The following is a 27,210-nucleotide window of genomic DNA, read 5'->3' on the forward strand; positions in this document are numbered from 1 at the left end:
TTAACTGGCTTTTCAGTCACTACCTGAAACAAATACTGTATAGTCACCTATTAAAACTGTTTATATAGTGCTAATATAAACTACAATTATTCACATACAAGGCTAATGCTCTCACAAAATATGTACACCAAATTTTAGTTCCAATAGTGTGCTAAGCAATCTGTATCTTCTCATTTAATATCCTCCCCATATCCAGTATGATAGAAAAAGCACCAGGCTTGATGTCTGAATGACCTAAGTTTGAATCCCAGCTAGGTTATTTTAAGTGGTAGGTCTTCACCAGCTAGAAGCTAAAACATCCTCAAACATAAAGTAAGAATAATACTACCTACTTCATAGGATTAAAATTACTGCGACCATGTCTGTATTGAGCCTAATCTGGTAACAGAACACTAAGTGCTAATTATATGGTGGCTGGTACTTTGACTACCTTCCCATTCCTGAAAGTAAGCATCTTCAATTTCTTTTAGGAATGCTTAAAATCACACACCAACAAGATTACCAAAACCTCTCTCATCCAAGAAGTACAATGAAAGGGAGTCCCTGAGACTATTCACAGATCCTGAAACTGTGTCTCTAAAATTAAGGTAAGCAAGCCTAAGATCAAATCTCAAGAGTTTAAAATCCATCCTTCCTTCACATGATCTGTGTAGTCAGGTGATTTAAAACCTCAATGGCCCTTCAGCCACAAGCACTCCCAGGAAGGGGGTAGCTCTTTTCTAACAGCCTCCCATTAGGAGACACTTTTGTAACAGCTGGGCTGACTGCTATTCCTTCCCTGAGAAGGACAGTTAAAAACAGGAAGATCGGAGAGAAGAGGATTTAGCTTAATTTGGAAAGCTAAATTAACTAAGGAAAGCAGCTCAAGGAAGATTTAGGACACTATCTTTTTCATGACTTCACATTAAGCTTGTGCCCCAACCACATACATACTTGGGTCAGTTTTGCACTGTTACATTAATACACCTTCAAGCTGCTCCTGCTCTAGAGTTCATGACTATATTCACATTTGGTCCATAATAAAGTTGAAAAATATACATGCATATAAATGAAAATTTCATTAAAGACCAAAGTTGAGGTTTAATCAGGCCCTTTTTTCCTTCCAGCTTAAAGTTTAGTAAGCGTTCAACTTTTTTCTTTGAGACTGTATGATATTAAGACGTGTGCCTTCATCCAACAGCGAAGCAGCAGTTCACAAATTCGACTTTATATTGTATTTTCTCACCGAATTTTCATGTTTAGAACTTTCCTTATTGCCTATGCTCAGCCTTGAATCACACATAATGACTGCCAAAACAGATGATGCGACACACACAAAAGAACTACTGGGAAGATTCAGTGTCTGTGTATAAACACCCACGTGTGATGACCTCTTTAAACAATCTCCTCAAACTCACAATATCGGACAGAGATGGATGGTGGAAGAAGGTGGAGTAGAGTGGCCTGGAGTGGAACTGGATACAAAGAAAAGACTAAGACCTGGGGAGTCAAACGGAGAGTATAAAGAAGGAAAGAGTTTATCATTTACTGCACTGAGGAGGGAAGAGGGATTAGACCAGGTAGGAATGAAAGAATCTGTTAGGGAAAAATCTACAAGAGAAAACAAAGAGATTTCATCAAATTGAGACGTTAGAGTGAGCCCTCCCTCATGATCCAATTCCGTATTTTTTCCAGAAAGCTAAACAGTTCTTTTTCAACAGAAGGGATTATACTAACAAAAGCAAATAAAGGAAACCCATGCTAAAAATGTAACCTACCTACACAGAGAGGTCTGAAAACGGAAATACTTCTTCTCCTGTTAAGTAATGGGTTTCAAAAGAGTAGGGACAGGGAGATGGATGCGAGCTCTAAGAGGGGGAGGGGAGAAGCCAAGCTCTTCCTGAATGCAAGGAGTCTTTGGCCTACATGCTTATTTTAAATGTACCTTTTTGTGGTCAGCTGGCAGATTCTTAACTAAACACACAACCTTGGACTGTGTAAGCCAGAGTCTGATGAGTGGTTCAAAGCGCATGGGGACTTGAAGAGCCGATGCAAACATCAGCCGGAGGTAGAACCCAGCACTTGCTCTGGGTTGCACTCCGATAATCCCCATCGCGCGGCTACAACTCCTGCGACGTTTGAAGCGACTAAAACAGTGTAATGGAGGAGACAAAACAGCAGCGTTCAAGGGGAGCCTAAATTTAGACAGAAGACCAGACAATTAGACCAAGTGCGTGAACCGGTAGTAGGTGGATGATATCCGTTTTCTCCACGGGTTGCTGCACAAGAAGGAAATCCCTTTTACACACACAAACTGCGTTCCTCGCCCCGCGCCCACCCCTAGCACACACTTACTTTCGTCCGGCCATTGATTTTGTAGTTGCCCAGCTTCCCGTTACAGTGACGGATCAGGTCGTCCATGTTGTTCATGAGCAGCCCGATGGTTTCGCAGCCGGGCTCCTTGCCCTCGATCCAGGTGATCTTATCGCCTCGGATGTCCTTGGACGAGTCGCTCTTCTGGCTGACCAGCTGCCCGTCCGTGAACTTGCCGGTGTCGTGCAGGGCGCGCACCTCGTCGCCGATCTGCTGCCCGGTCTCCTTGCCGAGGAAGTCGTCCACCACGCAGATGCCGTGCTTGTTCATGCAGGGCACGATGTACTCCAGCGCCAGCTTCAGTGCCGGCAGCGGCTTCGTCTGCCCGTTGGGCCGCAGGCCACCGCCGTGGCTCAGCCCGTCGCCCGGCGTGTTAAGCAACGAGCGGGACAGCAGGTCCTCCTTCGCGGGCTCCGCCTCGGCAGCCGCCGCTACCCGACCCTGACCACCCGGGGCCGCGCGGGGCGGGGACGCGGCCGCCGCGGGGTCGGCCGTGGGCTTGGCCTTCGCCTTTGCCTTGGCCGCGTCTCCGGGGGCCCGCGGGCCCGCGGTCTCGACGGCTCGATCCCGGCGCGGCGCCGCCTTCCTGGCCTCCCTGGCTCCGGTGGCCCTGGGCAGCGGCGCGGGGCCCGGCTGCTGCTGTTCGCCCGTTCCGGGGGCAGGAACGTTCTCGCCGACCTGGCACACGAGCTTGTGCTTCTTCCAGTCCTGGCGCTGGTGCTCCTTGCTGCAGTAGAAGGAGCTGCGGCAGCGGCTACAGCGCAGCAGGTTCTCCATCTTCCCGCACAGCTCGCAGTACTGCCGGTCTCGCTCGCTCGGGCTCGGCCCGCCGGGCCCGCCGCTGTCATTGGCCATGGCGGCGACTGCGGCGGCAGTGGAGGCGGCGGCCGAGCAGGAGGGGTGGCGGCCGGACGGCCTACCCTGGGGCCGGGGAGCGGGCGGAGCAGCAGGGGCCGTCACTGCGCCATGCGCCCGCCGCCCCTCGCCTCAGGAGACCGGCGCCCGCGCCCTCGGCCCGGCCGCTTCCTCGTCCTTTGGTCGCGCCGCGCAGCGCCGGCCGCCGCCTCAGCGCCTCATCACTGCCGCGGGCTGAGGGAGCGCGGCCTGCGCGGCGGACGGCGACCTCCGCTCGGGCACGCGGGCCCGGCGCGCGAGACCCGCCACCTTGGCCGCCGCCGCCTCAGCGTTCCGGGCGGCCGGGCCCGGCCGGCGGAGCAGCGCAGGGCGTGCGGGCGCCACTCGCTCGGCGCGCTCTGCACGTACACCACGGCCCCGCGACGACCCGGGCGGGCGGGGGGCGGGGCAGGGCGAGGGGAGGGCCGAAGGAGCAGCCGCCGCGCGTTCGCGCCTGGGCCCGGGCGGCGCCGGGGCCGCCTCCGCGCTCCCGCACTCGGCCAGCCGGGCCTCAGAGCCGGCTCCGGCCCCCCTCCCGCCCCCGCTGACCCCGCCCCGAGCGAGCCTGGGACGCTGAGGGGCAGGCCTGCGAGCGGCGGAAGGGTGGGGGCCGCGCCGCCGCAGCAGGGCCCGCGCCCCGCACGGTGCCTACACCTGCTGGGCAGAGTGCGGCCGCGGAATCGCCGCGGAGCTGGGCGGCCTTAATATGGCTGCTGTTTGTGTGGGACCAACTGGGTGTGTTCCAGGCGCGCTCCAGACTAGGTTGCAAGGTGGCTGTTGCCATCGTCGAGTCGCGTCGGAGGAAACGGAAATTCAGAGAAGTAAAGAAACTTGCCCAAGGTCACGCAGAACTGAAACTGAATCCAGGAATCAGATTCTGCAAGATTCCAAGGCTCCTTTTCCTTGGTGTATTGTAAACAAGATGTAAAACAAGGTGTATTGTATTTCAAGAAGGCCTGGAATGGTTAAAAGCAAAAATGTATGGTGTCAACCTGTGTGGTGTCAACCCAAGCCCCTGCGCCCATTTTGAGCCAAATTTAAAGGTACTGAAGTGTGATTTTTTTAAAAAATCATTTTTAAGCCCTGTGAAATCTTGCCGAGTTTAAAACCTCGTGAAAAAAATGTTTGGCTACCTGGTTAATTAAGGTAATCAATGTTCACTTCAGTGTCCACATTCAGGCACTGAAGCTCAGACTGCTGCAACGACTCCTGAAAAGTGGATGGGGGCGGCGGGCGTTACTACATTTACGACTTCTTAAACAAAAATATGTTACTAAAATATTTGCTATGCTGATGAATACAATTCTTTCTTTTATAGAACATAAAAACCTTACCAGAAATAAGCCAAGGGTGTTTCTTTCTGCCTGCCATTTATTTTTAGAATAAAAAGGGCTGTGATTTAGATTTTTACAGTCTTTTGAGCACATGCTAATGTGGGAAGTGCTGTGTTAGACTTGTGTATCATTTGAATAGACTGCAGGTAACTCCAGCAGTCCTTGAGATGAACAACACAAGAGCTGAAATGTGTGAGGTTAAAAGCAGAAGACCATAAGGAATTATAATTCACTTTATAGAATATTTTTAGAAAAACTGGTCTGAATCCAAAAACTCTTGATCAACTACACAGAACTTAAAACTGTCATTAAATTCTGCTGTATAAGTAAACAGTATATTGGGGATCCAATCTGGTGAAAGTAATTGCAATTAGCTTGACCTTTGGAATACTCAAGTAAGTATTTTGTCCACAGCTTCAAATTCCAAACCAAACTAAAAATCCAACTCTGTAAAAAATAAATACTTGGATCTATCTCAGATGTATATCCAATTTTTCTCAGAGCTTTATTAAATAAAGTGTCATTGTTTCATATATTACTGATTCGACTGTTTAACAGTGTATTGGGCTTCCCTTGCGGCTCAGGTGGTAATCTGCATGTAATGCAGGAGACCCAGGTTCCATCCCTGGGTCAGGAAGAGCCCCTGGAGAAGGGAATGGCTACCCACTTTGTGTTCTTGCCTGGAGAATTCCAGGTACAGAGAAACCTGGCAGTGTACTAGGAGAATGCTGCCTGCCAGAGAGTCCAGTGTCACACCAGTGAAATAGCTACTCTACATACACTCAGGAGGTATATAGTTCAATGCAGGAGGCAGAAATGTAAACAAATAATGACAACCTGGAGTTCAGAGTAAATGCCTTAAGAGAGAGATCCGGGTAGGGTGGGATGGGAAAGAAGAAAAAGGAATTGCTCAGATGGTAAAGAATCTGCCTGCAACATGGGATTCCTGGGTTGGATCCCTAGGTGGGAAAGATCCCCTGGAGAAGAGCATGTTAACCCACCCAGTATTCTTGCCTGGAGAATCCCATGGACAGAGAAGCCTGGTGGGCTACAGTCCATGGGGTCACAAAGAGTCAGAGATGACTGAGCGACTAAGCAGAGCCCTGGCCATTGCACTAATCAAGATTTCAAATAGATTAATTTAGAAAGTCTTAAAAATGGCTTTTAAAAGTTAGCTTTTTAAACATTTTGATGTATGTGAATTATAAAAATAAAATAATTTCAATACAAGTGAAATCTAAAACTTCTTTGACTTCCTTTTGCATAATAATGATAACTGATTCTTAACAATTCTCACATTTACTAAGATAATTATTCTACAAAGACTTTGATTCTTCTAAATTTAATTTTTTGTAGATATTAAAAAGTAGTCCAGCTGTATCTTTGAAACTTCCTATTAGGTCTATGGCATTCAAAGAAGCATTCAATATGCCAGCAAATTTGGAAAACTCAGCAGTGGCCACAGGACTGGAAGAGGTCAGTTTTCATTCCAATCCCAAAGAAAGGCAATGCCAAAGAATGCTCAAACTACCGCACAATTGCACTCATCTCACATGCTAGTAAAGTAATGCTCAAATTCTCCAAGCCAGGCTTCAGCAATACGTGAACTGTGAACTTCCTGATGTTCAAGCTGGTTTTAGAAAAGGCAGAGAAACCAGAGATCAAATTGCCAACATCTGCTGGATCACGGAAAAAGCAAGAGAGTTCCAGAAAAACATCTATTTCTGCTTTATAGACTATGCCAGAGCCTTTGACAGTGTGGATCACAATAAACTGTGGAAAATTCTGAAAGAGATGGAAATACCAGACCACCTGACCTGCCTCTTGAGAAATCTGTATGCAGGTCAGGAAGCAACAGTTAGAACTGGACATTGAACAACAGACTGGTTCCAAATAGGAAAAGGAGTACGTCAAGGCTGTATATTGTCACCCTACTTATTTAACTTATATGCAAAGTACATCATGAGGAACGCTGGGGTGGAAGAAGCACAAGCTGGAATCAAGATTGCTGGGAGAAATATCAATAACCTCAGACATGCAGATGACACATACACTTATGGGAGAAAGTGAAGAGGAACTAAAAAGCCTCTTGATGAAAGTGAAAGAGGACAGTGAAAAAGTGGCTTAAAGCTCAACATTCAGAAAACGAAGATCATGGCATCTGGTCCTATCACTTCATGGGAAATAGATGGGGAAACAGTGGAAACAGTGTCAGACTTTATTTTTGGGGGCTTCAAAATCACTACAGATGGTGACTGCAGCCATGAAATTAAAAGACGCTTACTCCTTGAAAGGAAAGTTATGACCAACCTAGACAGCATATTCAAAAGCAGAGATATTACTTTGCCAACAAATGTTCGTCTAGTCAAGGCTATGGTTTTTCCTGTGGTCATATATGGATGTGAAAGTTGGACTATGAAGAAGGCTGAGCACCGAAGAATTGATGCTTTTGAACTGTGGTGTTGGAGAAGACTCTTGAGAGTCCCTTGGACTGCAAGGAGATCCAACCAGTCCATTCTGAAGATCAGCCCTGGGATTTCTTTGGAAGGAATGATGCTAAAGCTGAAACTCCAGTACTTTGGCCACCTCAATTGAAGAGTTGACTCATTGGAAAAGACTCTGATGCTGGGAGGGAGGGATTGGGGGCAGGAGGAGAAGGGGACGACAGAGGATGAGATGGCTGGATGGCATCACTGACTCGATGGACGTTGAGTTTGAGTTAACTCCGGGAGTTGGTGATGGGCAGGGAGGCCTGGCGTGCTGGGATTCATGGGGTCGCAAAGAGTCGGACACGACTGAGCAACTGAACTGAACTGATGTGTTCTTTTTCCATATATTTCACTGATATCTACTTAATAGCTGTCCATATCAAAACCTTTATTAGCTTTCATTTTGTTCCAATTAAGTATACAAAATCACAAACTAAACATGTATGTTTAGTATGTATGTATGTTGATAAACATGTATGTATGTTGAAGATACTTAGTCAAATGTGACACTTTCAACATTTCCATGAGTAGAACGAATATAAAATGTTTCAAATATTTGCAAAGATCAGTGATTTCAGAGTTTTCACTTACTCGGGTTTAATAATCTGTGAACTCATTCCAAATTAGTGAAGTTTCACCAAACTATCTGCTGACCATGCAATAGCCAGTGAATGACCTGTTCACCAAGGAGATCCTAGAACTCCCAACAATGTAGCTGTTGTCATTTATTCAAATATTATAGAGAAGATCTACACTGCCATGCAGGAATTTATGTTATAAACCCTATAGAGGGTACTTTGTGCCAAAATCTCTGTTCTAAACATTTTACAAGTATTAACTCATTTAATCTTTATAATGACCATGAGATGAGGACTATTCTTATGTCCATTTATAGAAAATGAAACGAGTAAGGCAATGAGGTGAGTAGCACTAGAAGTGTTACCTAATGCTTCAGGGAGAACAAGAGCTTGTGTCTTCCCCAAGCCAGGAATTAGTACAACTCATTCCCTTCCCCCAACCTAATCAAAATCAACTGTTCTAAAAATTGAAGGAAGAATTAAAAAAGTAGAACTGCTGTCATCACCATATCAGACCAACTTGGACCAACACCTCTTTGGTTTTCCTGTGTTCTTCTGGCAATGTTTACTGAAACTATAAAGCAGTAACCTCTATGAACTGACAAGAGTCTTCCAAAAACAAAAAAAAGAGGCAGAGCTGAGGTTAAATGCAAAGGACAGAGTTAAATGAGGAAATGAATTTAGAGCGACTATGTTGACTCTTGAGGAAAACCCAGTGAACAGGCTTTGTCGTCAAGGGACTAGTCCTATTTCTCCTTTAAAAATGTTTAAAATGCACAACAGAGTGTCTTTTCTGCTCAGGAAATCAAACATCTGATTATTAACTAATGACCTCTTGTTTTCCCATCTGTGACAATCTTGTTTTAATAGGTTACAGAGAGCAGAAAAATCACAAGTATAATATAGGCATCCCACCAAGATAAACAGGAAAGCGATCTTTGAGTTCTGGGAAAAGCAACTAAAAATTCGAGCCATTTTCTAACTATAGTATCGGGACACACACAAGGAGGTGTTGTTGGAAAACAGCACCTGCTCTTCCCTGTACTGGGGGTTCTGCCAGTGGCACACATGAGCTATGAGTTTTTCCACGTAGTTGAACCAGCTTTACTGCTCACCGGGCTTGTTTCCTTATGAAATAAAATACTTAGATAGACTTTCTGTATACGCAGGAAAATTTATCTATCACCCACCTTATCAGCTAATGATTTAAAACTTACCCACTAATCCAGTTAATAATCAATCATCTCATCTCAGGAAATATAACGTGAAACTTTACAACCATTGCTCATTATAATGATTTATAATTCTGCAATGCGGGAGACCTGGGTTCAATCCCTGGGTTGGGAAGATCTCCGGGAGAAGGGAAAGACTACCCACTCCAGTATTCTGGCCTGGAGAATTCCAAAGGGGGTCACAAAGAGTTCGACACAACTGAGTGATTTTCACTTTCATTCACTTATTTATTTATAAAATATGAGTAAATATAATCGGTTGATGTAATTACACTGTGAGTTGTGTTTTTGCTGTTAACAAACATTACCTTAATGTTGAACCACCTTTTAATGTAGTCCCAATCAGTAACTTACACCATCCCAGGTTAAAAACAGCTCCATTTTTTCTGTAACTTTTTTGTAGAAAAACATAAACATACACCAAAATAGAGATAATAGTATAATCAACCTCAGTCCTAATTAGGTCAATAATTATCAGCTTCAACAATTATCAACATTTTTATACTCTTGTGGCCTCCCTACCTTGCCTTTTATTTTGGGGAGAGGGCTGCACTGTGTGGCTTGGGAGATCTTGTTTCCCTGACCAGGGATTGGACTCAGGCCCATGGCAGTGAAAGTGTGGAGTCCTAACCACTGGACTGCCAGGGAATTCCCTCCATTTCATCTTTTTATTTAAATTTATTTTTTGGGGTTATAATTGATATATGACAATTGTATTCATTTTAGATGTACAATATAATGACTTAATATGTGTACATTTTGTGAAACAATTACCACAGTAAGTGTAGCTAACAGTCATCATCCCACACAATTACAATTTTTTGTGTGTGGTGAGAACTTTTAAGATCTACTCTCTTCAGTTCAATTCAGTTCAGTCGCTCAGTCGTGTCCGACTCTTTGCGACCCCATGAATCGCAGCACGCCAGGCCTCCCTGCCCATCACCAACTCCCAGAGTTCACTCAAACTCAACGTCCATCGAGTCAGTGATGCCATCCAGCCATCTCATCCTCTGTCGTCCCCTTCTCCTCCTGCCCCCAATCCCTCCCTCCCAGCATCAGAGTCTTTTCCAATGAGTCATCTCTTCAATTGAGGTGGCCAAAGTACTGGAGTTTCAGCTTTAGCATCATTCCTTCCAAAGAAATCCCAGGGCTGATCTCCTTCAGAATGGACTGGATGGATCTCCTTGCAGTCCAAGGGACTCTCAAGAGTCTTCTCCAACACCACAGTACAAAAGCATCAATTCTTTGGCACTCAGCTTTCTTCACAGTCCAACTCTCACATCCATACATGACCACTGGAAAAACCATAGCGTTGACTAGATAGACCTTTGTTGGCTAATGTCTCTGCTTTTGAATATGCTGTCTAGGTTGGTCATAACTTTCCTTTCAAGGAGTAAGAGTCTTTTAATTTCATGGCTGCAATCACCATCTGCAGTGATTTTGGATCTCAAAAAAATAAAGTCTGACACTGTTTCCAATGTTTCCCCATCTATTTGCCATGAAGTGATGGGACCAGATACCATGGTCTTAGTTTTCTGAATGTTAAGTTTTAAGCCAACTTTTTCTCTCTCCTTTTTCACTTTCATCAAGAGGCTCTTCCATTCCACACTTTCTAGCATAAGGGTGGTGTCATCTGCATGTCTGAGGTTATTGATATTTCTCCCGGCAATCTTGATTCCAGCTTGTGTTTCTTCCAGTCCAGCGTTTCTCATGCTCTCTTACCAACTTTTAAACCTGCAATACAGTGTTGTTAGCTATAGACACTATTCTGTACATTAGAGCTCCAAGACTTACTTATGTGTAACTGAAAGTTTACAGGTTTGGACCATTTCACCTACCCTCTACCTACCACTTCTGGCAACCATTAATCTTTTCTTGGTATCTGTGAGTCAGTTTTTTATTTTAGTTTTTTAGAAATCACATGCAAATGGAATCACACAGTATTTGTCCTTCTCTGACATTTCACTCAGGATAATGCCCTTGCAGTCCACCAGTGTTATTGTAAAAGGCAAAATATACTTTATTTTTATGGATGAATAATATTCACATATATATATTTATAGTTATACATCACATTTTATTTGCCATTCATCTATCAATGGTCATCTAGGTTGCATCTTTATCTTGGTAATTTTATGTAATGTTGCTATGAACACGAAGGTGCAGATATCTTTTCCAGGTAGTGTTTTCCTTTTCTTCAGATAAATACCCAGAAGTGTAATTGCTAGATCATTTGTAAATTCTACTTTTATTTTTCTGGGGAACCGCCATACAGTTTTTCACAGTGGCTGCACCAATTTACATCCCCATGAAAAGTGCACAAAAGGTTCTCTTTTTATCATATCCTCGCCAACACGCATTTCTTGTCTCTGATAACAGCTGTTCTAACAGATGTGAGATGATATTTCATGGTGCTTTTGACTTATGTTTCCCTGATGATCAGTGACGTTGGGCACCTTTTCATATACCTGTGACCAACTGTACGCCTTCTTTGGGAAAATGGCTATTCAGACCGTCTGCCCACTTTTTAGTTGAATTGTTTATTCTTTTTCTGTAATATATATAGCATATCAGATACATGATTTGCAAATATTTTCTCCCATTCTGTAAAGGCTTTTTTATTTTGTCGATGGTTTCTTTTGCTGTACAGATCTTTTTAGTAAGCATGCAGTCCCATGTGTTACTTTATTCCGTTGCCTTGTTTTTGGTGTTAAATCCAAAAAAATCACTGCCGAGACAAATGTCAGAGAACGCCCCCCTGCCGTATTTTCTTCCGAGAGTTTTATGGCTTCAGGTATTACATTCAAGTTTTTAATCCATTTTGAGCTAATTTTGCGTGTGGTGTAAGATAGGAGTCCTGTTGCATTCTTTTGTATGTGGCTGTTTAATTTTCCCAACACAACTTATTAAAGAGACTATCTTCTCCCCATTATATATTCTTGATTCCTTTGTCATAAATTAATTGACCATATATGTGGGTTTCTTTCTAGGCTTTCTGTTCTATTTCTTTGATCTATGTGTCTGTTTTTATGCTAATACTATATGTTTGTGTGTATTTTTCATCTTTTATATACATTTTCCCTGATCCCATCTCTTTGTCAGGAGACATTCTTATTTAAATATGCTTGACAGTCCTACCCACATCAAATGGAAGGTCCAGTTCCCTCCCTAGGGGTCTGCAAATCTCTGAGCAGGAGCAAAAAGATGGGGGAAGTTGGGCAGGGGGAGCACAGTTTTCATTCTTACAACCATCCTTGACTCTGAATTTCTGCTCTCATAAATCTAAAGTTCTCACTCTTTTCCTTGTTCTCTTTCTTCTGCTCTGAAAAGACCCTCGATTACTTTTGGACTCTGTGGGAGAGGGCGAGGGTGGGATGATTTGGGAGAATGGCATTGAAACATGTATAATATCATATAAGAAACAAATCGCCAGTCCAGGTTCGATGCAGGATACAGGATGCTTGGGGCTGGTGCACTGGGATGACCCAGAGGGATGATACGGGGAGGGAGGTGGGAGGGGGGTTCAGGATGGGGAACACATGTACAGGTTTCATGTTGATGTATGGCAACACCAATACAATATTGTAAAGTAATTAGCCTCCAATTAAAATAAATACATTTATATTTAAAAAATAATAATAAAATAATTTTTTTTAAAACTCAACTCTTTTTAAAGGTCTTTTTCTTCTGTTCCTCCTTGGGAGTCTTTTCACATTGTTTTGGTTACTTCATTTTAGGGTACCCTTCACACTAAACTCTGCAGGAAATGGAACTTTCTTGTTATATAGCTTAATCCCTGGGCTCTGGGTTGGCCTTCAGATATCAGGCTGCTCACTAACATTATCTCTAAGGCAGTATACTCAGGGACTTCTCTTGAGTAGCCCAGAACTGGATGAATTTGAAATTTCACCCTTTCATATGGAAGAAAATGATATGCGATTTATATTCCTACTCATATGGTATTTATACACTCTTCCTCCACCTTCAGGAGGCAAAAGTAGTCATAGTTTAAAATAAGATTTTTCCTCCATTACATTCCTTCTTATTAATATTTAGTCATTATTTTATTTTATTAAAATATTTTCTCAGCTCATTCTTTTTTTTAAATTACTCATTATTATATCATACCATTTCCCCACAGCTGACTGATCTCTTTTCTGCAAATCTAACTCCTACTCACTCAACAAAGATCATCTGAAATCCCGTTTCTCTCACAAAATGTGTGAATACAAAAGCTTGTGTAAATAAACACCCCACTAATCTTAATGTAGTTTTTTACACTTCACAAAGGACTTGCACATACAAATTCTCATTTGATGCTCTCGATGTTGTTAGGACTTTCATTTTACATAAGAGAAAATTCAATCTTTGTGCAACCGAACAACTAACCCAAGGATATACAGTTAAATTGACTGGAGCTGCTGCTGCTAAGTCACTTCAGTCGTGTCCGACTCTGTGTGACCCCATAGACAGCAACACACCAGGCTCCCCCGTCCCTGGGATTCTCCAGGCAAGAACACTGGACTGGGTTGCCACTTCCTTCTCTACAGTTTCGCATTTCAGGGAAAGATCTGTTTTCCTTTTACCTTTTGACCCCTTCACTCAAGGCCTGTTTGTTTTTTAGTTGTTGGCGTTTACTATAGCTTTGCAATATAGTTTGAAATCAGAAACTGTGACATCTCCAACTTTGTTCTTCTTTCGCAGGATTACTTTGGTTATTCAGGGTCTTTTGTGGTTCCACACAAATTTTAGATTTGTTTTTTTCTGTTTCTATGGAAGTCTCCTGTGGGGTCACTGCTCCTGTCTCTTGGGTCCTGGTGCACACTGGGTTTTGTTTGTGCCCTCTAAGAGTCTCTGTTTCCCCAGTCCTGTGGAAGTTCTGCAGTCAAATCCTACTGACCTTCAAAGTCAGATTCCCAGGGGCTTCCCAGTCCCTTTGTCAGATATCCAGGATGGGAAGCCTAGAACTTTCACAACAGTGTGAGAACTGCTTTGGTGTAATGGTGCTGCAGTTGGTATATCCCCCACCTGGTGGCTCAATAGTGGGCCTAATGGCAGCCTCCTGCACAGTGACTTATAACTTCTCTGCAGAGTGCATCATGTGAAATGCCAGACTGGATGAAGCTCAGGCTGAAATCAAAATTGCCAGGAAACATATCAGTAACCTCAGATATGCAGATGACACCACCTTTATGGCAGAAAGTGAAGAAGAACTAAAGAGCCTCTTGATGAAAGTGAAAGAGGAGACGGAAAAGTTGGCTTAAAACTCTACATTCAAAAAACTAAGATCATGGCATCTGGTCCCATCACTTCATGGCAAATAGATTGGGGGAAAAATGGAACAGTAACAGACTTTATTTTCTTGGGCTCACTGTGGATGGTGACTGCAGCCATGAAATGAAAAGACGCTTGCTCCTTGGTAGAAAAGCTATGATAAACTTAGACAGCATATTAAAAAACAGAGACATCACTTTGCCAGCAAAGGTCCAGTCAAAGCTATGATTTTTCCAGTAGTCATGCATAGATGTGAGAGTTGGACCATAAAGAAGGCTGAGTGCTGAAGAATTGATGCTTTGCAATTGTGGTTCTGGAGAAGACTCTTGAAAGTCCCTTGGACTGCAAGGAGATCAAAACAATCAATTCTAAAGGAAATCAATCCTGAATATTCATTGGAAGGACTGATGCTGAAGCTGAAACTCCAATACTTCAGCCACCTGATGGAAAGAACTGACTCACTGCAAAAGACCCTGATGCTGGGAAAGATTGAAGGCAGGAAAAGAAGTGGATGATTGGATGGCATCACTGATTCCATGGACATGAGTTTGAGCAAACTCTGGGAGATAGTGAAGGACAAGGAAGCCTGGCGTGCTGCAGTCCATGGGGACACAAAGTGACACAAGTGAGTGACTGAGGAGCATTTCTGTGGGAAAATGCCATGGGAATTTTCATAGAGATCACATTGAAACTGTAGAATGTTTTGGGTTGTATGGACATTTTGAAAATACTAATTCTTCCAATTTATGAGCGTGGAACATGTTTCCACTTATTTGTATCTTCTTCAGTCTCTTTCATCAATATCTTACAGTTTTCAGTGTATAAGTCTTTCACCTCCTGGTTAAATTTATTCCTAAGCATTTTATTCTTTTTGATGCAATTTTAAATGGCATTGTTTTCTTAACTTCTCCTTCTGATAGTTTGTTATTGGTGTATAGAAACAAACTGATGTATATGTATATAGATCTTGTATCCTGAAACTTCACTGAATTGGTTTCTTTGTTCTAATAGTTATTTGGTGGAGTCTTCAGAGTTTTCTATATACATAATATCATGGCATCTGCAAATAGAGAACTCTCTGTGATTTGGATTCCTTTTCTTTTTCTTGCCCAGTTACTGTGGCTAGGACTTCCAATGCTCTGCTGAATGAAAGTGATGAGAGTGAGCATTCCTTTTTTGTTTCCGATCTTAGAAGAAAAGCTTTCTACTTTTCACCATTGAATATGATGTTATCTGTTACTCTTGTTGTTGTTCAGTTGCTAAGTCATGTCCGACTCTTTGTGACCCCATGGACTCCAGCATGCCAGGCTTCCTTGTCCTTCACTATCTCCCAGGATTTGCTCAAACTCATGTTCATTGAGTCAGTGATACCATCCAACCATCTCATCCTCTGTTTCCCTCTTCTCCTCCTGCCCTCAATCTTTCCCAGAATTGGGGTCTTTTCCAGTGAGTCAACTCTTCACATCAAGTGGCCAAAGTACTGGAGCTTCAGCTTCAGCAACAGTCCTTCCAATTCAGGGTTGATTTCCTTTAGGATTGACTGGTTAGCTGTGGGCTTCTCATGTAAGCCTTTATTATGTTGATGTAGATGGCTGGATGGCATCTACAATGGACATGAGCTTGAGTGAACTCCGGGAGTTGGTGATGGACAGGGAGGCCTGGTGTGCTGGGATTCATGGGGTCGCAAAGAGTCAGACACAACTGAGCAACTGAACTGAACTGAACTGATGTTTCCCTTGCTACCCAGTTTGAGAGTTTTTATCATGAATGGATGTTGAATTTTGTCAAAAGCTTTTTCTGCATCTACCGATATGATTTTATGGTTTTTATCCTTCATTTTGTTAACATAATGTATCACATTGATTCATTTGTGGACAATGAACCATCCTTGCATCCCTGGAATAAATCTCACTTGATCATGATGTATACTTTTAATGTATTGCTGAGTTTGGTTTCCTAATATTTTGTTGAGGATTTTGCATCTATGTTCATCAGGGATATTGGTCTTGAATTTTCTTTTTTGTGTGATATCCTTGTCTGGTTTTTGTTTGGCTTCATAAAAGGAGTTTGAAAGTGTTCCTTCCTCTTCATTTTTTTTAAAGAGTTTGAGAAGGATGGGTAATAAGTCTTATTTAAGTGCTTGTTAGAATACACCAGGGAGATGTCATCCTAGACTTCTGTTTGTTGGGAGGTTTTTGATTACTGTTTCAGTCTCCTTACAAATAATCAGTCTGTTCAAATATTCTATTTCTCCATGATTTAGTCTTGGTAGGTTGTCAGTTTCTAGGAATTTGTCCATTTTTTCTAGTTGTGCAATTTGTTGGCATTTAATTCATAGTATTTTCCAATTTTATCCTTTTTTTTCTGGCTAAGGTATTATAAAGCATACTCAATTTCAGTATGCATGTCCAATAAGGACTTAAATAAAATCATATCCCCATATCATTATCAGACGCACCAAAATTAAGAAAATCTCCTCATACGACCCATCATCCAGCAAATATTAGAATTCATATGATTGTCTCACAGATTCTCTCTACTGTTGCTTCATCTTATTTAAGAGCTAAGCAGAGTTTACACCTTGCACTTGACTGTCATGTCTTAAGTTCCTTTTACTCAATTTAACTACTACCCTGCCATTTTTTCCCATACCATTAATTTACTGGAGAAATAATATCACTTGCACTGTAGAATATTCCCTGAATTTACAGCTGATTGTTTCCTTATGATATTCCTCTTATTTTTTTAGATAGTTAGATCTGGAATGTTTATTAAATTTAGGCTCTATATTTTATGTAAGAATACGTCATAGTGCTTGGTATGTATTTCCTATTTTATCACCTGTTGGAAACATAATGTCTAATAGTTTCATGTTTCATGATGAAATATGGCTCCTGGATTTAAATGATACCAGCTTCATTCCTATTTAGAATATTTTTCATCAACTTTTCACCTGTTTTAGCAATTGATAATTGTGAATAGATCCAGCATTTCTTTCAGTTCAGTTCAGTTCAGTCACTCAGTTGAGTCCAACTCTTTGCGACCCCATGGACTGTAGCTAGCCAAGCTTCTTTGTCTGTCACCAACTCCTAGAGCCTGCTCAAACTGATGTCCATCAAGTCAATGATGCCATCCAACCACTCATCCCCTATCATCCGCTTCTCCTGCCTTCACTCTTTCCCAGCATCAGGGTCTTTTCCAATGAGTCAGTTCTCTGCATCAGAGGCCAAAGTATTGGAATTTCAGCTTCAGCATCAGTCCTTCCTATGAATATTCAGGATTGATTTCCTTTAGGATTGACTGGTTCAATCTTCTCGCAGTTCAAGGGACTCTCAAGAGTCTTCTCCAATACCACAGTTCAAAAGCATCAATCCTTCAGCGCTCAGCTTTCTTTATAGTCCAATTCTCACATCCATACATGACTACTGGAAAAACTATAGCTTTGACTAGACAAACCTTTGTCAGCAAAGGTTATGTCTCTGCTTTTTAATATGCTGTCTAAGTTGGTCATAGCTTTTCTTCCAAGGAGCAAGCGTCTTTTAATTTCATGTCTTCAGTCACCATCTGCAGTGATTTTGGAGCCCAAGAAAATAGTCTCTCACTGTTTCTCCTTTTTACCCATCTGCCATGAAGTGATGGGACCAGATGCCATGATCTTAGTTTTTTGAATGTTGAATTTTAAGTCAACTTTTCACTCTCCTCTTTCACTTTCATCAAGATGCTCTTTAGTTCTTCTTAATTTTCTGCCATAATGGTGGTGTCATCTGAGTATCTGAGGTTACTGATATTTCTCCCGGAAATCTTGATTCCAGCTGGTGCTTCATCCAGCCCAGCATTTCGCCTGATGTACTCTGCATATAAGTTAAATAAGTAGGGTGACAATATATAGCCTTGATGTACTCCTTTCCCAATTTGGAACCAGTCCATTTTTCCACGTACATTTCTAACTATTTCTTCTTAACATGCATACAGATTTCTCAGGAGGCAGGTCTGGTGGTCTGGTATTCTCATCTGTCAAAGAATTTTCCAGTTTTTTGTGATTCACACAGTCAAAGGCTTTGGTGTAATCAATAAAGCAGAAGTAGATGTTTTTCTGGAACTCTTTCGCTTTTTTCTATTATCCAATGGATATTGGCAATTTGATCTCAGGTTTCTATGCCTTTTCTAAATCCAGCTTGAACATCTGGAAGTTCACAGATCACCTACTGTTGAAGCCTGGCTTGGAGAATTTTGAGCATTACTTTGCTAGCGCATGGGTTGAGTGAAATTCTGTGATAGTTTGAACATTCTTTGGCAGTGCCTTTCTTTGGGATTGGAATGAATATTGACCTTTCCAGTCCTGTGGCTACTGCTGAGTTTTCCAAATTTGCTGGCATATTGAGTGCAGCACTTTCACAGCATCATCTTCAGGATTTGAAATAGCTCAACTGGAATTCTATCACCTCCACTAGCTTTGTTCGTAGTGATGCTTCCTAAGGCCCATTTGACTTCACATTCCAGGATGCCTGGCTCTAGATGAGTGATCACACCATCATGGTTATCTGGGTCATGAAGATCTTTCTTGTGTAGTTCTTCTGTGTATTCTTGCCACCTCTTCTTAATATCTCCTGCTTCTGTTAGATCCATACCATTTCAATCCTTTATTGTGCCCATCTTTGCATGAAATGTTCCCTTGGTATCTCTAATTTTCTTGAAGAGATCTCTAGTCTTTCCCATTCTATTGTTTTCCTCTATTTCTTTGCATTGCTCACTGAGGAAGGCTTTCTTATCTCTCCTTGCTATTCTTTGAAACTCTGCATTCAGATGGGTATATCTCCTTTTCTCCTTTCACTTTTGCTTCTCGTCTTTTCACAGCTATTTGTAAGGCATCCTCAGACAACCATTTTGCCTTTTTGCATTTCTTTTTCTTGGGGATGGTCTTGATCCCTGTCTCCTGTCCAATGTCACGAACCTCATTCCATAGTTCTTCAGGCACTCTGTCTATCAGATCTAATCCCTTGAATCTATTTGTCATTTCCACTGTATAATGGAAAAGGATTTGATTTAGGTCATACCTGAATGGTCTAGTGGTTTTCCCTACTTTCTTCAATTTAAGTCTGAATTTGGCAATAAGGAGTTCATGACCTGGGCCACAGTCAGCTCCTGGTCTTGTTTTTGCTGACTGTATAGAGCTTCTTCATCTTTGGCTGCAAAGAATATAATCAATCTGATTTTGGTATTGACCATGTAGTGATGGTCATGTGTAGAGTTGTCTCTTGGGTTGTTGGAAGAGGCTGTTTGCTATGACCAGTGCATTCTCTTGGCAAAACTCTGTTAGCCTTTGACCTGCTTCCTTCTGTACTCCAAGGCCAAACTTGCCTGTTACTCCATGTATCTCTTAACTTCCTACTGTTTCATTCCAGTCCCCTGTAATGAAAAGGAAATCTGTTTTGGTGTTAGAAGGTCCTGTAGGACTTCATAGAACTGTTCAACTTCAGCTTCTTTGGCATTATTAGTTGGGGCAGAGACTTGGATGCCATGATATTGAATGGTTTGCCTTGGAAATGAACAGAGATCATTCTGCTGTTTTTGAGATTGCATCCAAGTACTGCATTTTGGAGTCTTTTGTTGACTATGAGGGCTACTCCATTTCTTCTAAGGGATTTCTGCCCACAGTAGTAGATATAATGATCATCTGAGTTAAATTCACCTACTCCAGTCCATTTTAGTTCACTGATTCCTAAAATATGGATGTTAACTCTTGCCATCTCCTGTTTGACCACTTCCAATTCATCTTGTTTCATTGACATAACATTCCAGATTCCCACGCAATATTGTTCCTTACAACATCGGACTTTACTTCCATCACCAGTCACATCCACAGCTGGCTGCTGTTTTCACTTTGGCTCTGTCTCTTCATTCTTTTTGCAGCTGTTTCTCCACTCTTCTGCAATAGCATATTGGGCACCTACTGACGTGGGGGAGTTCATCTTTCAGTGTCATATCTTTTTGCCTTCTCATACTATTCATGAGATTCTCAGGCAAAAATAGTGAAGTGGTTTGCCATTCAGTGGCAATCCAGTGGACCACATTTTGTAAACATTTCTTTAGAAGTTAAAAAAAAAAGAGTTTCTAAATCTATCATTCCTTCTGAATTTGCTAACTAAAATCCTACCGTATAGAACTTTTTCATCATTTTTTTTGGTTGCCCTGAAAACAATTTGTAGATGGAAAATAGAATCAATGATTATTTTTTATTTATCAATTTTCAGAATAATGAACTGGTGTTCTAGCAACTTCCAGTTGTGACAAATGAGGGCTTTTAAATATTATTGTGAATGCACTGATTTTCATATATTTGAATTGCTTTAATTATTATTTTTGATGATTAAATTTTCCCATTTTGGTCAATGAAAAATTATTAAGTTGGTTCCCTATGTATTTTAGATTTGTTCACCTTAATTTTTGATAACTTTCTTGCTTTCCGGCACAAGATGGCCCGACTTATCTTGTGCATTTACTGTCCCTGACCTGGAATCAGTCATTTTTTCAGAGTCCTGACTCTACTTAGTAGGAAATGGTGGCAAGAGTGGGCATTTTTGTCTTGTTCCAGATTTTAGATGAAAAGCTTGCAGTTTTTACTGTTCAGTATGATATTAGCTGTGGGTTGTCATAGGTGGCCTTTATTATGTTGAGATATGTTCTCTCTATACCAAATTTGTTGAAAGTTTTTTTTTTTTTATCATGAATGAATATTGATTTTTCCAAGTGCTTTTTCTGTGTCTATTGAGATAAACTGAAAAAGGTCAGTTTCCATTCCAATCCCAAAGAAAGGCAATGCCAAAGAATGCTCAAACTACCACACAGTTGTACTCATCTCACATGCTAGTAAAGTAATGCTCCAAATTCTCCAAGCCAGGCTTCAGCAATATGTGAACTGTGAACTACCAGATGTTCAAGCTGGTTTTAGAAAAGGCAGAGGAACCAGAGATCAAATTGCCAACATCCGCTGGATCATGGAAAAAGCAAGAGAGTTCCAGAAAAACATCTATTTCTGCTTTATTGACTATGCCAAAGCCTTTGACTGTGTGGATCACAATAAACTGTGGGAAATTCTGAAAGAAATGGGAACACCAGACCACCTGATCTGCCTCTTGAGAAATCTGTATGCAGGTCAGGAAGCAACAGTTAGAACTGGACATGGAACAACAGACTGATTGCAAATAGGAAAAGGAGTACGTCAAGCCTGTATATTGTCACCCTGCTTATTTAACTTATATGCAGTGTACATCATGAGAAACACTGGACTGGATGAAGCACAAGTTGGAAAAAAATTGCCAGGAGAAATATCAATAACCTCAGATACGGCAGATGATACAACCCTTATGGCAGAAAGTGAAGAACTAAAGAGCGTCTTGATGAAAGTGAAAGAGGAGAGTGAAAAAGCTGGCTTAAAGCTCAACATTCAGACAACTAAGATCATGGCATCTGGTCCCGTCACTTCATGGCAAATAGATGGGGAAAGAGTGGCAGACTTTATTTTGGGGCTCCAAAATCACTGCAGATGATGACTGCAGCCATGAAATTAAAAGACGCTTACTCCTTGGAAGGAAAGTTATGACCAACCTAGACAGCATGTTAAAAAGCAGGGACATTACTTTGCCAACAAAGGTCCGTCTAGTCAAAGCTATGGTTTTCCAGTAGTCATGTATGTATGTGAGAGTTGGACTATAAAGAAAGCTGAGAACTGAAGAATTGATGTTTTTGAACTGAGGTGTTGGAGAAAACTCTTGAGAGTCCCTTGGACTGCAAGGAGATCCAACCAGTCCATCCTAAAGGAAATCAGTCTTGAATATTCACTGGAAGGACTGATGCTGAAGCTGAAACACCAATATTTTGGCCACCTGATGGGAAGAGCTGACTCATTTGAAAAGCCCCTGATGCTGGGAAAGATTGAAGGCAGGAGGAGAAGGGGACGACAGAGGATGAGATGGTTGGATGGCATCACTGACTCAGTGGACAGGAGTTTGAGTGAACTCTGGGAGTTGGTGATGGACAGGGAGGCCTGGTGTGCTGCAGTCCATGGGGTTGCAAAGAGTTGGACATGACTGAGCGACTGAACTGAACTCAACTGATTGAGATAATCATGTGATTTTGTTGTTGTTCTTCTTCTTCATTTTGTTAATGCATTGTATTTAATTGATTGATTTGCAGATATTGAACCATGCCTGCATCCCTGGAATAAATCCCACTTGATCAAGGTATTTGAAAGTTTTGCTGCACTCAATATGCCAGCAAAATTGGAAAACTCAGCAGTGGCCACAGGAATGGAAAAGGTCAGTTTTCATTCCAATCCCAAAGAAAGGCAATGCCAAAGAATGCTCAAACTACTGCGCAATCACACTCATCTCACACGCTAGTAAAGTAATGCTCAAAATTCTCCAAGCCAGGCTTCAGCAATATGTGAACCGTGAGCTTCCTGATGTTCAAGCTGGTTTTAGAAAAGGCAGAGGAACCAGACATCAAATTGCCAACATCCACTGGATCATGGAAAAAGCAAGAGAGTTCCAGAAAAACATCTATTTCTGCTTTATTGACTATGCCAAAGCCTTTGACTGTGTGGATCACAATAAACTGTGGAAAATTCTGAAAGAGATGGGAATACCAGACCACCTGACCTGCCTCTTGAGAAATCTGTATGCAGGTCAGGAAGCAATAGTTAGAACTGGACATGGAACAATAGACTGGTTCCAAATAGAAAAAGGAGTTCGTTAAGGCTGTATATTGTCACCCTGCTTATTTAACTTATATGCAGAGTACATCATGAGAAACGCTGGACTGGAAGAAGCACAAGCTGGAATCAAGATTGCTGGGAGAAATCTCAATAACCTCAGATATGCAGATGACACCACCCTTATGGCAGAAAGTGAAGAGCAACTCAAAAGCCTCTTGATGAAAGTGAAAGCAAAGAGTGAAAAAGTTGGCTTAAAGCTCAACATTCAGAAAACGAAGATCATGGCATCCGGTCCCACCACTTCATGGGAAATAGATGGAGAAACAGTGGAAATAATGTCAGACTTTATTTTTCTGGGCTCCAAAATCACTACATATGGTGACTGCAGCCATGAAATTAAAAGACACTTACTCCTTGGAAGGAAAGTTATGACCAACCTAGATAGCATATTCAAAAGCAGAGACGTTACTTTGCCAACAAAGGTTCATCTAGTCAAGGCTATGGTTTTTCCTGTGGTCATTTATGGATGTGAGAGTTGGACTGTGAAGAGGGCTGAGCACCGAAGAATTGATGCTTTTGAACTGTGGTGTTGGAGAAGACTCTTGAGAGTCCCTTGGACTGCAAGGAGATCCAACCAGTCCATCCTGAAGGAGATCAGCCCTGGGATTTCTTTGGAAGGAATGATACTAAAGCTGAAACTCCAGTACTTTGGCCACCTCATGTGAAGAGTTGACTGAATTGGAAAAGACTCTGATGGTGGGAGGGATTGGGGGCAGGAGGAGAAGGGGACGACAGAGGATGAGATGGCTGGATGGCATCACTGACTCGATGGACGTGAGTCTGGGTGAACTCTGGGAGTTGGTGATGGACAGGGAGGCCTGGTGTGCTGGGATTCATGGGGTTGCAAAGTGTCGGACACGACTGAGCGACTTATCTGATCTGATCTATATATTATTGAATTCTATCTGCTTATACTTTGTTAAAAATTTTTGCATCTATGGTCATCATGGATACTGGCCTTTAATTTTTTTTTTTTTTTTTGGTAGAGTCTTTGTCTGGGTTTGGTATCAGAGTAATGCTGACTCTGTAGAATCAATCTGGGAGTACTCCCTCTATATTTTTTTAAAACAATTTGAGAAGGATAGCTTTTTAACTCATCTTCTTCTGTTTGGTAGAATTCCCCTGTGAATCTGTTTGGTCCTGGACTTTTGTTTCTTGGGAGTTTTTTGATTACTGATTCAATTTTAATGCTAGTAATTTGTTTAGATTATTTATTTCTTCCTCATTCAGTCTTGGAAGATTTATGTTCCAGGGAATTTATCCATTTCTTCTAAATTGTCCAGCTTGTTCACATACAACTCTTTATAGTATTCTCTTATGATTGTTTGTGTTTCTGTGATATATTGCTTAGTATTTCTCCACTTTCATTTCTTATTTTATTTATTTAGGTCCTCTTTTTCTTAATCAGTTCAAGTCATTTCAGTCTCCCAGTCATGTCTGACTCCTTGTGACCCCATGGACTGCAGCATGCCAAGCTTCCCTCTCCATAACCAACTCCCAGAGCTTGCTCAAACACTCATGTCCATTGAGTCAGTGATGCCATCCAACCATCTCATCTTCTGTCATCCTCTTCTCCTCCCACCTTCAATCTTTCCCAGCATCAGGGTCTTTTCCAATGAAACAGTTCTTTGCACCAGGTAACCAAAGTATTGGAGTTTCAGCTTCAGCATCAGTCCTTCCAATGAATATTCAGGGTTGATTTCCTTTAAGATGGACTGATTTGATCTCCTTGCAGTCCAAGGGACTCTCAAGAGTCTTCTCCAACACCACAGTTCAGTAGCATCAATTCTTCAGCACTCAGCTTTTATAGTCCAACTCTCATATCCATACATGACTACTGGAAAAACCACAGCTTTGACTAGATGGACCTTTGTTGACAAAGTAATGTCTCTGCTTTTTAATATGCTGTCTAGGTTGGTCACAGATTTTCTTCCAAGGAGCAACCATCTTTTAACTTCATGGCTGTAGTCACCATCTGCAGTGATTTTGGAGCCCAATAAAATAAAGTCTGTCAGTGTTTCCCTTGTTTCCCCATCTATTTGCCATGAAGTGATGGGACTAGATGCCACGATATTAGTTCTTTGAATGTTGAGTTTTAAGCCAACATTTTCACTCTCCTCTTTCACTTTCATCAAGACACTCTTTAGTTCTTCTTCACTTTCTGCCACAACAGTGGTGTCATTTGAGTATCTGAGGTTACTGATATTTCTCCCGGCAATCTTGATTCCTGCTGGTGCTTCATCCAACCCGACATTTTGCCTGATGTACTCTGCATATAAGTTAAATATGCAGGGTGAAAATATACATCCTTGACTGCTTCCCAATTTGGAACCAGTCTATTGTTCCAAGTCCAGTTTTAACTGTTGCTTCTTGACCTGCATACAGATTTCTCAGGAGGCAGGTAAGGTGGTCTGTTATTCCTATCTCTTTTAGAATTTTCCAGTTTGTTGTGATCTACACAGTCAAAGGCTTTAGTGTAATCAGTAAAGCAGATGTTTTTCTGGAACTCTCGTGCTTTTCCAATGATCCAATGGATATTGGCAATTTGATCTCTGGTTCCTCTGATTCCTTTTTCTTAATAAACATGACTGAATCAATTTTATCTTTTTTTTTTTTTTTTTTAAAAAAAAGGTCTTATTTTCATTGGTCTTTTTTTTTATTTTTGATCTCTATTTTATTTCCTATCTGATCTTATATCCTTCCTTCTGCTGACTTTGTTTGTTCTTTTTTCCTAATTCCCTTAGATGGTAGATTCAGTTCAGTTCAGTTCAGTCACTCAGTCGTGTCCAACTCTTTGCGACCCCACGAATCGCAGCATGCCAGGCCTCCCTGTCCCTCACCAACTCCCAGAGTTCACTCAGACTCACGTCCATCGAGTCAGTGATGCCATCCAGCCATCTCATCCTCTGTCATCCCCTTCTCCTCCTGCCCCCAATCCCTCCCAGCATCAAGGTCTTTTCCAATGAGTCAACTCTTGGCATGAGGTGGCCAAAGTATTGGAGTTTCAGCTCTAGCAGCAGTCCTTCCAATGAACACCCAGGACTGACCTCGATTAGGATGGACTGGTTGGACCTCCTTGCAGTCCAAGGGACTCTCAGTAGTCTTCTCCAATACCACAGTTCAAAAGCATCAATTCGAGGGGGGAGGAGCCAAGATGGTGGAGGAGTAGGACGGGGAGAACACTTTCTCCCCCACAAATTCATCAAAAGAGCATTTAAACGTCGAGTAAATTCCACAAAACAACTTCTGAATGCCAGCAGAGGACATCAGGCACCCAGAAAAGCAATCCAACTCTTCGAAAGGAGGTAGGAAAAAATATAAAAGACAAAAAAAGAGACAAAAGAGGGAGGGACGGAGTTCCGTCCCGGGAAGGGAGTCTTAAAAAGAGAGAAGTTTCCAAACACCAGGAAACCTTCTCACTGCCTAATCTGTGCCGAGCTTTAGAAGCACAGAGGGCAACATAACGGGGAGAAAAAATAAATAAACAATTAAAACTCGAAGATTTCGTGTCCTACGGTAACTCCCCCAGCGGAGAAGCAGTGCAGACGCCTGCACGCGCCATTAGCAAGCGGGGGCTGGGCAGGGAGCCGCAGCGCGGGCTGCATCACTTAGAGTAAGAATCTGGCCTGAATACCCTGAGCACTATCTGAGCGAAATAATGTGGGCTAGCAAACCAGACTGTGGGATATCTACCACGCGAAAAGCCAGCCCTAACCTAAGACCGCCAGGCCCGCGCACGGAACAAAGAACTGAACAGAGATAGCTGGCTGCAGACCTTCTCCCTCCGGTGACAGGCAGCCAGAGCCGGAAGGGGGCAATCGCAGCCCCAGAGAGACATTATCTATAAAACTGTAAGCAGGCTTCTTTGCTAACTAAAACTTCTTGGGGGTCTGGACGGTTAACATCTGCCTGAGAAGGTGCGCCGGTTTTACACCCAGATAACCGAGTGGCGGGGAGGCGATAAGTCGCAGCATTGGCGCTCGCCAAACACCTCATCACTTGAGCTGCTCGGACCTGGGAAGAGCACAAAACTCAGGCCCAACTGAGTCTGCGCCTCTGAGGACTGCCCGAGTGCCTGAACCTGAGCGGCTTGGACCTGGGAGGTACATGCAGCCCAGGGCCAGCCTCGGATTGTTCCCGGCAGAACAACCTAGAGCCCGAGCAGTGTGGGCAGGGAGGCTACACGCGCCGTGAGCGGGGGCAGACCCAGTGTGGCTGAGGCACTGTGAGCGCACGCCAGTGTTATTTGTTTGCAGCATCCCTCCCTCCCTCCCCACAGCGCGA

The 27,210-nt window shown here is 42.4% G+C and overlaps 1 protein-coding gene across 2 annotated transcripts in view; it reads right to left on the reverse strand.

The window, feature by feature from the left end:
- The window catches only part of EGLN1 (egl-9 family hypoxia inducible factor 1), a 63,124-nt gene extending 59,617 nt beyond the window's left edge, over nt 1-3,507 (reverse strand). The window contains exon 1 of one of the 2 annotated variants that reach the window (XM_070782214.1): nt 2,335-3,507. In XM_070782214.1, the coding sequence (XP_070638315.1) occupies nt 2,335-3,207 (873 nt within the window). In that variant the 5' untranslated portion in view covers nt 3,208-3,507. The remainder of the gene's footprint in view (nt 1-2,334) is intronic. The other variant, XM_070782213.1, reaches the window with a different exon arrangement.
- Between the last annotated feature and the right edge of the window lie 23,703 nt (nt 3,508-27,210).

The sequence above is a fragment of the Bos indicus genome, chromosome 28 (assembly GCF_029378745.1).
Source record: "Bos indicus isolate NIAB-ARS_2022 breed Sahiwal x Tharparkar chromosome 28, NIAB-ARS_B.indTharparkar_mat_pri_1.0, whole genome shotgun sequence".
Lineage (NCBI taxonomy): Eukaryota > Metazoa > Chordata > Mammalia > Artiodactyla > Bovidae > Bos > Bos indicus.